The sequence below is a fragment of the Rousettus aegyptiacus genome, unplaced genomic scaffold, assembly GCF_014176215.1.
Source record: "Rousettus aegyptiacus isolate mRouAeg1 unplaced genomic scaffold, mRouAeg1.p scaffold_m13_p_10, whole genome shotgun sequence".
Classification (NCBI taxonomy): Eukaryota; Metazoa; Chordata; class Mammalia; order Chiroptera; family Pteropodidae; genus Rousettus; species Rousettus aegyptiacus.
The window spans coordinates 14,206,931-14,222,796 of record NW_023416285.1 but is presented as its reverse complement, the minus strand read 5'-3'; the positions used below and the strand labels follow the sequence as shown (position 1 = coordinate 14,222,796).

The 15,866-nt window shown below is 44.2% G+C and overlaps 1 protein-coding gene across 2 annotated transcripts in view; it reads left to right on the top strand.

Annotated features, from left to right (window-relative positions):
• The window catches only part of SEL1L3 (SEL1L family member 3), a 93,598-nt gene that overhangs the window by 37,013 nt on the left and 40,719 nt on the right, over nucleotides 1–15,866 (top strand). For both annotated transcript variants that reach the window (XM_036227566.1, XM_036227567.1), the window contains exons 9-11: nucleotides 587–727; nucleotides 11,811–12,022; nucleotides 13,206–13,385. In XM_036227566.1, the coding sequence (XP_036083459.1) occupies nucleotides 587–727; nucleotides 11,811–12,022; nucleotides 13,206–13,385 (533 nt within the window). The remainder of the gene's footprint in view (nucleotides 1–586; nucleotides 728–11,810; nucleotides 12,023–13,205; nucleotides 13,386–15,866) is intronic.

The window sequence follows — 15,866 nt, the reverse complement described above, 5'->3', positions numbered from 1 at the left end:
CACTTTTTGTAATTCAATTTAAGAATAGGCTATACTGGTCCCCAGATGCTGTTCTCACCTCTGAATCATCTAGAAAATACAATGCTGTCAGAAGAGGGGGAAGATATATAGGAATAGTAATGTCCCAAATAGGAAAGAAACTGATTTTGATAACTGATCACATTTGAGGAGAGACGGTCTGAGTTGGAAGGCCAGCCTTGCATGCTGATCTGTTCGGGGGGATTGAGAAGATTTTCCTAACATCTCCCTCCTCGCCTCCCTGGGGGTCCTTGGTCTTTGCTTCTCAGCTCACACTGCCAACAAAATGGCCTAGATATTGGCCTCCTGGGGACCAGTCTGAGGCCAGCTGCTCATTCTGTAGAATTATTCAACAGCCATCAGCAACTTTGGCACATTTCCCTCGGACTTGGCTTTGAATTTGTGACCTCCGGGCAAAGGCATCACACCAATTTCAGATCCCAACCCATATCCAGTAACATGAAGTCTGGCCTCTTATTTCTGGTTCCATTTAGGGAGAGGGGATTTAGAGAGGCGAGACTTACCCTCTCCTAAGAGGAGTGGTATCTCATGCTTCTCTTTCCTGCAGGTGACCTGGGGAATTCCTACCTGGACCTGAAGTGCAGGTACGGGAGACCTTCGACATGCAGAGCCTTCCCCTGGGAGAAGGAGCTGAGAGCCCAGCACCCCAGCTTGTTCCAGGCCTTGCTGGAGATGGTTCTGTCGACGGGTAATTATGTGTTTTCCTCGCCTTTGGACGCTGGTTAGGAAGGCTCCCTGTTTTCCCACAGTTTTGCTTGTCCTCTTTGGTGATGTATGCCTTCAACATATTTTTAACCCCAGTGTTTTAGCTTAACTTCACATTTAAATTCTGTCCTGTCCACAACTCTCAATATATCTGCGCACATTTCCACCACTAAATACAAAAACATACATTTAGGAATCGCTTGAGCAATTCTTTATTTAAAGCCAAGGCCACAAGAGGACAGCTTACAGCCAGAGCTGGCCCCCAAATGAGGTTGGTTTGACACACACATTGTTGTCAATTAAAAAAAAAAAAAAAGTTACCAGCATTAAAAAAAAAAAACCACCGTGTAAAAAATGCAAATTTGTAGCTTATCTCAAAAACACACAAAGACCTGGCGATGCTGGGCCTCCATTCCCACGCGGTGGCGATCCTGGAGGTGAGCAGTTGGCACAGACACGCTCGGTCCATCCACAGCCTCTCCTCTCTGTATCGCAGCACCTCCTGCCTCCCTCGTTCGTGGGTCTTACCTTCCTGGGCCCATAGGCACTTGCACTTGAGACCCCTGATTTAAAGTCCACTTTAAGCAGCATCTCAGGAATCAGTGTGTACTTCCAAAACGTGGCCGGCTTCTCCTTAGGCCTGTCGCGATTTGGGTTTGCCTAGTAATTAAGCACACCGTGCGGGGTCACGAGGGCTCCTGAAGCCATGTCTGTTCGTCCTGGGGGAAGGGACAGCTGGTTTAGTGGTCAGAGCCAACTCGCGGTATTTAGCTAGACCCTGGAATCAAGGCATTGCTGCAATTGGCTTCTGCTTCATGTAAGACCCGCCCCCTAAGAATGGCGGCGTTCAATGGAATGGATTTCCTTTGCAGATAGTGACCGCCTCCCCTGTCCTGAAAGGATTCAAGCCATTTGGGATTTTTTTTTTTTTTTCATTTGATACTTGCCGAGTGACTGACTATTCAGTTACTTGGCTAGACTTCAGAGATAAGTAAAATAATGCAAGGCCCCTGACCTTGAGGGACAGACTTGAAAGGGAAGAAAAATGGTATCACATTTGAATAAAGGCTGTCAAAGTAAAAGGTAAAAGAAGGGAGTGGTCATTTCTACCTGCAGTGTTCAGAGAAGGCTTCCTGGAGGAGGTGACACTCCTCCAGGGACTGACTCTCGAAGGGTCAGTATATGTTTGCCAGATAAGCAAGGTGGGGTGGGAATTACAGGCAGAGTCGCTGCAGAGACATGGGCGCAGCGCTCCATTATTCATGATTTGCATCATGGTTTGGAGGCAGATGCTGATTCTTACTGGAGCTCAGACACCATCCTGGAGAGTTTAGGTTTTGCCTTGTAGGTAGGTGACAAGGAACCGTTGAAGGGTTTCAAGCAGTCGGTAGAGGTGCAATCGGATTCGGGTTTTTGAGGTCACTCTGGCAGCAGTGGGAGATTGGGGCGCGTGAACCGAGGGGTCTGGAAGCAGGGAGTCCATTGCCATAACCCAGAAGGAGAAGACGTGGGCCAGAGCGACGTAGATGGAGCTACCGGGTGTAATCGGGTTGGCTCTGAAGGGCTCCCTCAGAGTCAGGCGAGGGAGGCCGTGTGCAGGCCGATGACAGAACAGACTCTGGACCCAGGCGACCTGGTTCCAGTTTTTAACTTAGCACTTACTAGTTGTGTGATCTTGGATAAGGTGCTTCATTTCTCTGAGCCTCAGTTTCCTCATCTGCAAAATGGGGATGATAATGGTGCCTCTCTCCTAGTGTCGGGTTAAATGAATTAATATATACAAAATACTTAGAACAGTATCAGTACAGTGAACTCTCTGTAAGCAGCATTTTTCAACCTTGGCGCCACTGACATGGTGTTGGACTAGACTCTTCTTTGCGAGGGATCTGTCCCATGTGTTGTAAGATGTTTAGCTGCATTTCTAGCCTCTCCCCACTAGTTACCAGTAGCTCTACCTGCCCCCTATCACCACTCTTTTTTTAAGTTATGACAACCAGAAGTGTCCTTAGAGATTGCCAAATGTCCCCAAGAAGGCCAATTGTCCCTGGTTGAGAACCATTGCTATAGTTTTGTCATGGCTATAATTACCGAGCTAATAAGACTCTTCCCGGTTTTTTGTTGGTCATCTGGGAGATGGTAGAGCCGACCCCCCTGCCCCGCCCCTGCCCCTCACCCATGACGAGTGAGCAGAGCTGGACATCCATGTTTCATGGTGAAGACAAATGGGCTAAGACCACGTCCACATCAAAATTGGTTGTATGAGATTTCTGATCATATTTAAATATAATTTTGCTGATTGGAATAGGGATGAATCATTTTCACAATTCTTTTTTAAGTAAATACTCTCAATAGAATGTTTTCATGTTATTTTTACAGCTCAGAAGTTTTGTTTATAAGAATTTAGAATTATTTCTTCTCCATGGAGGTCTGGAAGTGGAATTTAATTAAAAATCCAAATCGCGAGCTCCCAAATGCTCCGACCTCTTGGGCCGTGGTGCTGTGGAACTGTCACATTGAGACCAGGCTATGACCTCAAGCCCCCATTCTGCCTTCAGCCCCTATTTTTCTAGATGACAGTGCCCTGTCCATAAGGACTGGGTCGGCTTCTGCAGATGTGGGGCATAGAGCCCTCATTAAAATTCATCTCCATCCGGCACCTTGCTCTTGCTCGGGGCTATCACAGCATCCTCCTGCGAACCCTGGAGAGATTGGTGTTATATACTGGGCCCATTTTCTAGCAAAGCCTAGAAAAATGCAGAAATTTTGATTTTGTAAATGGAGGGTAAAAAAGTAAGTGTGCGTTTTTAACATATCTCTCCTCTCATCTATAAAAAGAACAGTAGTAAGACTGGTGTGACTCCACATCCGTTCTTGGTTCCTCACAGAACTTGCTTCCACGTTCATCTTGCTTTAAGTGTCTAGCTGGCTTTGGATGACTCTGGATACTAGGAATGATGTTGAAGGGTTTCAGGCAGGGGGTGGAGGCATGATCAGGTTTGGGTTTTTGAGGTCCGTGGCTTTTGAAGTCACTTGTTTTTCGAGGTCGCAAAGCACTGGCTTGGAGTGCTTTGGACACCTCTCCTTAATAGAAACTGTAATTGCACCACGTTTTCTGTTGCTGCCGTGAGCTGTTCAGTCCTGTTGACTAGTAGACTTTATTAGAACGTCCTCATCATATTACATTTTTTTTTATCTTAGGTAAGCTACAAAATGGACTCAAGCATCAGACGTTTGATGCTTGGCATTCTCGCTGTGGGAACTGAACAGGCGTAGTTACGAAGAGAAGGAGTTTAATGGTGCGAGGAACATCCTAGGTCACTCATCCCACAACCTTCCGTCGGTTCATCCACTAAACCAGTGACTAAATGCTCCTGTGAGCCAGGCTAGAACGAGAGTTAGTTAGGTAAATGCAAAGAAAAATATCAACTCCCACAGTTTCTACAAAGGAAATTAATTTGTGGAATTCCACCCCCCAACCCCCCCCACCCCCACCCCCCCGCTGGCATTTTGAAAAAATAAGACAGTGTGAGACAATGGCCTGTGATTTCTGGTTCTTTGCAACAGGCATCTTTTTCCTTGGCAGCATCTCCTCAGATAGACGGCCGACTCTGCTTCCAGGCTGCCACACGTGCAGGTTTCAGACTTGAGAATGTTTTTTTTTTCCCCACACTGTGTGATTTTAGGCAGATCATCTGCTCTCACTCTAAGCCAACAACATACTTCAAAGGAGCTGTGAGAATATTTCAGAGGGTTGAGAGTTGGAAGTGTGGGCATCGTCAGTGACGAGGGGAAAGAGTATAACAGAGTGTCCTCTGCATTCCGCCGAGTGAGGTCAGGAGTGGTCCCCACCTTCCAGTTATCCCCAAAAGACCGAGCTATGTTTTCCTACTGCGAAGAGAATTGTCGAGTATTTACATCCTCGCTCGTTATGGATCGCGATTTAAAAATACACATATTTGATGGAGTAAGATACATATAACATAAAATCCCTCATTGTAGCCCATTTTTTAGTGTGCTCTTCGGTGGTGTTAAGGACCGTTCACATTGTTATGCAACAGATCTAGAAGTTTCTCATCCTGTAAAACCGAAACTCTCTACAGATTAAACAACATCCATTCCCACCCCACTCCCCAGGCCCTGGGATCCACTATCTTACTTCCTGTCTCTATGAACTTGACTACTCTAGGTACTTCGTGTAAGTGGAATCATACAGTATTTGTCTTTTTTGTGATTGGCTTATTTCACTAAGCATAAAGTTCTCAGTGTTCGTCCATGTTGTAGCATGTGTCAGAATCTCCTTCCTTCTTAAGGCTGAATGATATTCCATTGTATGTATATACTTCATTTTGTTTATCCATTCATCTTTTGATGGACACTTGGGTTACTTCTACCTCTTGGCTGTTGTGAATAGTGCTGCTGTGAACAGAGGTGTGCAAATATCTTTTCAGGATTTGGCTTTCAGTTCTTTTGGAAATACACTCAGAGGTAGGATTGCTGGATCATATGGTAATTCTATGTTAAATGTTTTGAGGAACCGCCATACTGTTTCTTATAGCAACTGTACCATTTTACACTCCCTCTGACAGTGCACAAGGATTCTAATTTCTCCACTTCCTTGCTAACACTTATGTTTTCTGGGTTTTTGATAGTAGCCATTCTCATGGGTGTGAGGCATAATTTATGTTTGTAGCTTATGTAGTGGGGAAAGTCTGGTTTAATAGCAATTAAGAGTAATGCTCTCATAAAGTGATATAATGTCTGCAAAAGGGCTTCCCAGATGGAAAGGTACCGTATGGGTATGACGGATACGGTTGCCTGAATGGAGCTCGTCTCACTCTGGCTCGAGGTACAGCTATCTGATTCTGTATGTATGTGTCTCTACTCCTTGCTCAGTTACAAGCGTGTTGAGGGTAGTACCAGCCCTGTAAGTATCCCACTTACACTTCCGGTTATCTGCAGGGCCTGTGAATAGTGCTGGGCATCCATTAGCTGCTTAGTTATCGGTCCTTCTTCCGTATGACCTTACAGAGCACGTTTCTACACCATTTCCCTCAGAGAACATACCTCACCCACCCACGCTTCTCAGCTCGCCTGCCCCGAAACCAGCCTTCAAGCCCCAACTCAGACACTGCTGCCTTGTGGCATCTTTCCTGTACCCCCATTCAGATAGCTCCATCTCCCATGCTGCCTTTGGCATTTCATGGCTTTCGCCTTTACCACCCCTGCCTTACTGCATCATGATTGTTGATTTGCCTGTTTGACATGCAACTTAGATGTCTTCAAAGACAGGAACAGGAACTAGGTTTTCTTTGAAGAGCCTTGATAAGTATTTGTTGGGTAATTGAATGAATTCTAAATGAGTAAGTGATCTCCTTGTAAGTTCTAAAAAAGTCTGTGTTGGGTCAGTGAGTCACTGAAGGAATGAGGAGTTTGGCTTCTGAGAGACAGAAGTTCGAGGTCTGCACTAACTAAGCCATGACACCACTCCAGACTGATAGAGTTCTGTGGGCTTATTTGTTCGCTCACACACTCCCTTAGCCTGTTCCCTCTCAGTAGCTGCTGTCCTGGCCCTGAAAACACCTCTGCGAACATAGTTCTGTTTCCCAGGTCTGCCGGGAGACCAGAATTCCTCTTACTCTGTGCACACCCATTAAAAAAGAACTCTCAAAATGTGGCCCTCGTTGTTCTCTCTTTCATGTATCTATCATCTAGTTGCCGAGGTATACAGATGGCCAGATGTAAAACCGCTTAGGTACACGCGAACCCAGGCCAGCACCCATGTGTTGGGTACCTCTGAACACCATGCTGGGCCCTGGGGCGACCATAGTGAAAAGCGTAGACCAGCCCACACACCAAACTCTGCCAAGTGCGAGAGGATGCGGAGGAAGGAGGTTTCTTCAATGTTGACAGCTGATATGCTCACCTGATGTAAAATGCAGCTGTCGCCTCTGGTGGGTCCCACTCTGAAGTATCACAAGGCTTGTTCTTTGCCTCCCAGAGTTGGCATGCCTTTGAATTAAAGATGGGAGTGCTCCTCGGGGTACCCAGCTATATGCGGTACACATAGAAGTGGCAGAACACCCTTCCTGCCTTGTGGCATTCCAGGGCCGCTGCACTGTGTCCTTGCTTGGCATGGGAAGTATTCTGCGCTACTCTGTCCTGAAATTCACCACTGTCCAGGCTCTGGGTGGCATCCAAACTAGACTCCGTGCTGGAGGCTTCCCGACCATTCTGATTGGTCATCCTCTCTGTTGTTTCCTGGGGAACCTCTAATTCTGTAGGAAAATGGCTCCTGTCGGAGCATAGAAATCGCCCTATTAGCATTTTCAGCTTTTTCTCATGCTGGATGGTAGTATTTTAGTATGCGCACCTTTTCACTATTTAAGAGGCATGCTGGCTATTTCTTTTGCTCTCCTGTCACCTCTCCTTGTCAAAATGGAACTCTTTGAACTCAAAAACTCTTTGAATGGGGCACCGGCATTCAGGGAAAAGAGATGGTGAGGACTGGCATGGACAGAGACTGCAGGAACGACAGTGGCAAGCAGGGCTCGTGGCCCGAGAGCTAGATATAGAAGGAGTGAGGAAGGATGCACTCAGGCGCAGGTGGGACCTGAGGCAGGCAGAGACAGGTGAGCGAGACAGGTGAAATGGACATCTTCTCCGTGGCCAGAACTGCTTGCTCCCTTCCTTCCTTTCATCCCGAAATGGGCACTTCAACCCGCTGGAGCTGTTAACTGTGGCTACAGGAAATCTGAGGTCTGCCAGCAAATGGCTCTCAGGAAGAGGCCAGGTCCAAGCCAGGCTCACCCCCAGGGCTCACACCATCTGCACTGTTCCTTCAGGGCAACGGGCAGACCCCTGACCCGGGCTTCGCAGTGCTGAGCGCAGGGGAAGCGGAGCCTCCACACAGGGCGCCCACGGGGCTGGCTGCACTGACACCACTCCAATATGTTTTCACCTCTTCTTATTTTTGCCTACAATTGCAGTGTTTATTTGGAGACTCTAAAATGCAGAGCATAGAAATTGTAGAAATACAATGAGGTGCCTTCATAATGCCAGGATACTGTGTCCTTTAAGAGCTGATTTACACTATTGTTCATTGCAGAGCCATCATCTTTATTTTTTTTTATCTTATTTAAGAAAGCACTCGTTATACTTTACAAAATACCCAAAAGCACAAAGAAAGGGCCACATTCTTTCTGCCCAGAGAATCCCTGATAACGGTCCTAAAAGGGGCAAAGGAGAGAAGGGCAGAGGAAGGAAGGAGAGAAATTACATCTATAAAACCTGAAAATTTGCACAGAAAAGTACACAGCGTTTACTTCCAAGATAGAAATTGGCCACCTTCTTAGGTGTCGGGAACCCAGTGCAGCTCACCTGACCAGAGGTAAATGAAGAATGCAGTGGTTTTTTTTTTTCCAACTAGAAAACTTGGTGAAGATCTTTTTCTGCCTAAACGACATTTTCTTCATTCACTTTTATGTTTTTTCACTTTAGAACATCTACTTTGGATGGATTACACTTTTTGAAAGCTTGAAACTAGAAATGACTTTCCTACTGATATCCCAGTTCCTCTCACGAGAAGTGAGTTGGTCTTTCTCCTGAATTCTCAATCAGATGCTGAATCCAGGTCCTTCAGGAAGAGGCTACCTTCTCATTTTCTTTTTGCCTCTTTTAACAATGGATGCACAAATGGCGGCCTTACGGCATTGCTAAAAAAGAAAAGGAAGGAAGGAAGGAAGGAAGGAAGGAAGGAAGGAAGGAAGGAGGGAGGGAGGGAGGGAGGGAGGGAGGGAGGGAGGGAGGGAGGGAAGGACGGAAGGAAGGAAGGAGGGAGGGAGGGAGGGAGGGAGGGACGGAAGGACGGACGGAAGGAAGGAAAGAAAGAAAGAAAGAAAAAAGAAAAAGAGGAAAATTAACAATGCCATGCTACCTGGAAAATAGGTTAATGAGCAGAGCTGATGCCCTTTGTTCCCTTAGCTTCTGATGCAGGAAGAAGAAAATCGAAAAGTGTCTCCTTTTTCTGTTTGTTTTTCATTACACCATTAATCTCCATAAACAAGGCATGTTTTTTAGTTCAGATCAACTAGAAAAAATACATATGCTAAACCAGATGGGTGAAATTAACAGTTTCATTAAACTGATTTCAAAATTGCCAGTTTTACAATATCACCAATGACTTGATGGCTTTGATGGTGCGCTACAGTCAGAGTTTGAACTTTAAGGAATGTGCAAAATGAGCGGTTTTACTGTAGACTTATTTTTTATTATATTCAGTAGTGTAGAAAATTGTTTAGGTTCTTTTGCCGAGAAAATACTGATTGGTAATATTTTGGGGGAGTTCATTTTAATACGTTAAAGAACTCATGAAGCCTTTTCAACCTGCCTATGTTTCAATCTGCAAAGTTGTGCTAAAGATTAGAGCTTTTGATATATTCCTCTTTTGTTCCTTATTCTCCAGCAATCCAAGCTACCTGGACACTCCCACTAAGGATTTCTGGAGTTCTGTGCCAGGGGTCAGTAGGGCAAGTGTTTCATTTGGAGCTTCATTTGGTTTGGAGTCTCTTCTCTCTGAACCCACAAAGCCTGTGTCCATGGCTACTCAGGCAAAATTCATCGTCTTAGTTAGGTGTTTGGCAGGACAGGTGAGGCAAGGATGAATCGTTAGCAAAATGCTGATGTTGATTTGCTCAGAATGTGCACAGAGGGGTATCTGAGATGAACATGTATTTAAAAGAAAATATGTGAATAAGTAGAAGTAGGGATTCTTTTGCACCTCTATTTGAGTGCCGTGGTGCACACTGCATTCATTGAAGGTTTATACCTCATCAAATGGTTGAGGAGGGTGAAATTCTCTCAACTACGCAAAGGGAAAAACCAACATTAGATCTCCAGACTCCCGGTGGAAAGGGTGTTGTTATTCAGATGTATCTCAACAGACGAGCAGAAGGAAATGTTCAAAGATGTTCACTTACATGTTGTTGGTTATAGCAAAACCCCTGGAAGCAACCCAACGGTCTAAAAAAAAAAAAAAAAAAAAAAACCAGCCCTGCTATAGAATGCAATACTATTGAAGCTTTAGGAAGAATGAGCTTCTGACAGCCATGGACGGACGCTCATGATATATGGTTAATTTTTAAAAGTCGAAGGTCAGAATCTATAGGCATTTTTTTGAGAAGAAAACATGCATGTATACATGCAGAAAGATGTGAATATGAATTTTTGTCTGTGCGAAGGAGGAGCCCAGAAACAACACACCAAGCTCGTAACAGTGTTTATCTTTGCTATTAAGAAGGATTGGGAGAGAGGGAACTTCTGTTTTTATTTTCTAAAAATATGTATTGTTTTATTTTTTTATTTTTATTTTTTTACAAAAAGCTATTTCTTTAGGGCTCAAAAAAAATACAGAAAGAGGAGCAAATTCTATTTGTTTATTAAGGTGATTTTTTTTCCAGCAACTACCACTTGGGATGGAAAGTGTAAAGCAGACCCAGCTGCTGTGTCTTAGAAACCCCAAGAGGTCCGGGGTGAGGAATTCCAGTAGCAGGAGATAAGACTTCTTAGCACTAGGTGGAGGTGCGGGTGGGCTCCTTCCCTACAGCTGGGCAAAGACACATGCCCCCCTCTCAGGGGCAGCCAGCCCAGCCTGCCTGTGTGCCCAGAGGGGCTGGCACCCGCTCGTAACTAATGGCTTGGGTTTCACAGAGTCCAGAATGCCACTGGTCTCTGTGCTTAGCTTGGACCTCTGTGAGGGAATTGCCCTTAAATAAATTCAGTCTCATCTCAGAGCTTCCCATTCAAGTTTCCCCACATCGAAAACTCATGTCTCTTCATTCCCTTACGGGGTGCTGCTGATAGAGTGAATCGCTTGTGGCCTCCTGAAAATTGTTAAGAACATTTTAATTTTGGGTAGAATGAAGAAAAATCAAAGAAAAATGTTAAGACATAATTTTTAGGCAGATAAAATTTTAGTCTGAAGTAAATTAATCATTTCTCTTTAAATGTAAATAGTATCTTCAATCCTATGTGCTCTTCGGTAACAACATAAAATAGAAAGTAAACACTCATTGTCTGAATTAATAAACAAGAGATATGAATGATGTGGACAGACCTTAGAAGACTAACGCTTACTCGAAATGACCATATAACTTGATCGTTATAATGCTTAAAGGCTTAAAACGTTCATCAGATTTATGGGAGGATTAGGTCAAAAGAAGTATCATATAACTTAAAGCAGTTGCGTAAAGAGGTCTCTAATTTGATGGTAAGGTGCTTATTAGGACAACTGGTAGCCTGTTAATCAGGTGGTAGGTGTAGCAGACTGAGAAGGAACCCTGGCCTTCCTGACCGGCAAAGCTGGATTCCGAACTTGGCTCAGCCGTGTGCCAGCTTTTTGTAACTTTAGACAGGTTAGGTGACCTCTCCAGGGTTCAGTCTCCTCATCTGAAAAAACGAGGATGCTAATAATAGTACCTACCTCATAAAAGTGTTCGGATTACGTGACATAGTTTACATAAGATGCCTAACCCAATATTTGGCATTTTGTACACCCTCAATAAAAGTCGACTCATTCGAAATTGTTTTTAGAAACCCCTGAGAAAAACTGGAGGCAAAAGATAAGAAAGCATCTCAAAATATGGGTTCTTTTGCTCAACTTTTTAGAGCAGCACCTAGGAATTATTTCTGAAATGAAACACATTTTTTTTTCCCCAAGAGTCTAAGAGGGAAAAAAGTCTCTCTGGAAGTTTCGGTGGTCCTGATTTGGCACTGAGTTACATTGTGTAAATTACTCTTTCGAGGCGCTGTCTCAGCTATATAAGGCACATCCTTTTTCTTAGGATACTAGGCTGTCATTTGGTGCCAAAGAAAAAGCTATTTACAGAATGACACTGTGGCATCCCCAAAGGGTTTGATTTACCTCTCCGGAAGGTGGTATATTTCAAGGCTCTGCGGAACCGACTGTATTAATAACTCAGATGGTTTAATTGGCTTTTCCCTCTTTTTTCTAAAGCCACGTCGATCCCATGGTAATTAATTGTGTGGGTTGTGACTTGTGTTATTTACAGTGCCAAGGAACCAAAATGAATCTGTATTAGGAATCGGCGAGAGGATATTTGAAAAGGCTGTAGAGAGACTCTCTCGTGTTGATGGTCTTCACCAAATTAGCTCTGTCATCCCCTTCCTGATGGATTCCAGCTGCTGTGGCTATCATAAAGCATCCTACTACCTCGCAGTCTTTTATGAAACGGGATTAAATGTGCCTCGGGATCAGCTGCAGGTAGAGTATTTCATGGGTTCCAAGGACATCAGTCCCTCGCATCGTATTTGCAGAGTGATGCTCTCATGCTGCAGGAGCAACCCGACAGGTTCACGCTCCCTGGAATCCTTTAAAATCTTTCCACTCAAGAAAAACATCCTAGTGCTGTGTTAAACACAGTATCTCCTGCTTTTGGTTTCCCCTCTCAGTCTTCGGGACGTGATTAGTATACATGAAGGAAAAGTTTGGGCAGGGTTTACCAGAAACTCAGCCCTTCAAGGACAGGTTATCTCTTACCCAAGTCTCGTAACCACTCTGGCTGTGGGACCATTATCCCAATACTTTTTAGTTAAGTGAAGTCAGGTTCTCTAAGCCAAGTATTGTTGCATCTAGCCTTCTACCATCAAAATAGAAGCCATACCAGATGGTTTTACTTTTGGTTTCAGATCCAGATATATTATGCAACTTGTCTAACATTTGGAATCACATTTTTATAAGTACTACTAAATGGCCCCTAATCCCTTTAAGTTTTCAAATTCGCACACTGGATTTTGAGATTGTACTGTGTAGACACGCCCAGATGGCTCCATTTCCTTTTCAGTGACTTCTTTGTGTGTTTCTGGCTTATAGAAGCTCGCGATTGATGGCCGACTTTCCTGAGTCCCTGCGTCAATCCCCACAAAGGTGGAATATTGTAGAAGCTTCTAGCCTAGTCTCTGCCACAGAGTGGTTGGTTGGCCATAGATAAATGACTTCACCTCTATGGGCCTCTATTTCCTCAACTGTGAAATGAGGGTGGTCTATCTGAAAAGACCCTTCCCAACACTAACATTGTGAGAGTGTGAGGTCAGCACATGGCCTGCTCTTCAGACCGTTGGGCTGTAGCTGAAGCTGACCAGGGATCCTAACAGCCAGTGGACACCCAGAGAGATGCTGTGAGAGAAGGCAGGGGACGGCCCCTGTTTGCACTGAGAAAAGGGCGAAAGTCAAGGAATTTTAAGCTATGAGACATTTAGAGGGACAGATCGCTTGGAATCTGTCAATCATTAGAAAGCTGTTGTGCTTTCTTTTCTAAAGATTTTTTCAAAGGGATGTTAGCATATTTCTCGAATGAGTAGGCTCATATATAGGAATGGAGCCAGATGGTTGAATTTTATGACCCTCATCTATAATCTTGTGAAAAGTGTCAATTTTTTCCTAACAGGGCATGTTGTACAGTTTGGTTGGAGGCCAGGGCAGTGAGAGGCTGTCTTCGATGAATCTTGGGTACAAACACTACCAGGGTATTGATAACTACCCCCTGGACTGGGAGCTGTCCTACGCCTACTACAGCAATATTGCCACGAAGACACCCCTTGACCAGCACACGCTACAAGGAGATCAGGTATGAAAGAAAAATGGAAGTAGTTATAGCCCTTTTTACCAGACGTTCCTGAATTTTTATCAAGTGTCTGTATCTGTGGCTGGTTTATTCGCTGGCCTCCAGAGGATGAACGTGATCTGATGGAGGGAAAAGCTTTCTTCCACTCTCCAGTCTGTGTGTCTTGACTGTGTTCTCAGGCTGAGTGTAGACACAATCTTCCATCTATGCATGGAAAGCCTTCCGTGAGTGGGAGGACCGCTACGCAAAAGGTAGATCTAGCCCTGGATCGATTTCGATTCTGCAAAAAAAAAAAAATGTGTGCCAGAAACATAGGCATCTTTTCTTCGTGCTAAGACCGTGTGAAGTGGTGAGCGCCGGAGATGTCGGGGGAGGGGGGGTTAATCACATTGAGTCTGGGGGGGGGGCAGTAAACACAGGGCTCCCATTTATACGTAGCGAGCAAGCAGGTCTGTGGTATGAGGAAGCCTGCTCCGTCCCTAGCTGTGCTCCCGTTGCATCTGTTCCTGTCACGTGAACCTTGCTAGTCCAGTGCTCCCAGGTAACCAAGAGCACGTGACATTCGAGGACTTGATCCTGTCCCAGTTTAAGGACCAGACAAGGGGTGCTAACTCTAGTCCCTAATATTGCAGGCTCCCAAATCTTTTTGACTCATCGGGCAAAGAGATCAATGGCTCACATCTACCCCCAAACACATCTTGTGTTACGTTATACCAACTGATGGCTCGTTTCTACACTTGTTTGGATGATGGCGAATAAAAGGGTCTGAGTAAAGGTGCTAGTGTGGGAACGCGGGGAAAGCTGCCTCAAGATGATGGAGCTCCGTACCCGGTGGGAGTAGACTGTGATGTCGTTACCTTCTCAGAATGTGTGTTTCTATATCCTCTTTCTCCAGATAGGATTTAAGATGTTCTGATGGTCATAACACTTGAAGTGGTCAAGTTGAGAGGAAGTGCCAGTAGTTTGTACCAAGAGTCAGCAGTTTTTTGTTTGTTTGTTTGTTTGTTTGTTTCTGTAAGGGCCAGATAGTAAATATTTTAGGCTCTGCCTATACAGTCTCTCTTGCACCTGCCCGACTCTGTGATATATGAGGCAGTATATGAATTATGAATGAATGGGGTGCCTGGGTGTGTGCAGCCATAGGCAGTACAGACTGCGGTGCCAGACTGGACCTTGATCCAGGCCGTAAACTCTTGATTTTCCCTGCTTATGCTCGGCGAGCTTGGGGGATCAGCCCGGCTAGGTCAGGACATGGGATCTTAGGCTGAGCAGCTAGTTGGGAATCAGACCACTCACTGTGCCCCAGCGTTGCTCCTGGATTGCACTCAGAAACCCACAGTGTGAAAAATGTGTGCTTTGATGACCGGGAATGGATAGAAAAGAAATCGACAGTGACTACTATACAGTTATGAAATAAATGACTCAAAGATATATGCTGTCAGTGAACATTAAACATGAGTCAGGCTATAAAACACCAAAAGGCTTTCTATATAGACATTCCGATTCCTTTAGAAAATAATGATTTGTTTTTAATAAACTTCCACATTCTCATCATCATTATATATTTTCTCTTGGTGTGTATATACTATGTGTTAAGATTTGACCTCCGTTTGACAAGAATTTAATAATTGATAAAAGTTTTTTTAAAAAATTATTATGAAGAGCAGTCATACAAAATCAAGTCACAAAATAATATTGGCATCGTTCTACTAAACCTGAATGTGTTAATGATGTCCTACATGTATACATTATACTTTTAAGAATTCTAATTCGGCATAAATTAGCAACAGGAAACGGTATATTGCTAACAAGCTCCTTTTCTTTTGAAGATCTGGCACATGAAACGTTATGATTATGAAAGAAAATGTTTAATTGGTCAGAACCAGAGAAGATGAATAGAAAAGATCCATCTTGCAGCTGAAAAGTCGTATGATTAAGAAGCCCAGATACGAATTACACAGTTAGAAGAGTTGTGTCATAGCTCATTTTCTTAAAAATGTGTAATTAATGGCTTCTTGAGAATTTAAGCAGGTGTCATACGTTGACTTAAATGTCCTTTTGTCGAGAACTCTATTAATTCACCAGCAGCACGTAGCAGATGAGGAGATACGGAAAGCCAGACCTCTAATTAACAAACCAAGCCTCCGTCAGAAGTTTCTTTCTTGATTCTTGTTTCATTTTCTCTTTTATGTAACTCGTGGTTCACATCATTTCATCTTCTTTATTAGTAATCTCTCTTCACATCACTTCTTTATGATTTAGTGAGACTCGGCTTCAGGTTAAAGAAAAAGAAGATGCTTGTTTTTTGTTTGTTTTGTGACTTAATTGCAAATGAGTTCCTCTGATTCTCGTTACTTTTTAGAACCTGCTTTTCCAAAAGGTTTGGTCCCCAGCCTGCTCTCTCTACACTTGCTAGAGGGGCAGGGGTCTCATCTAATCCATCCCCCTGGTTTTAACTGTCCTCCACATACTGATGACACTCAA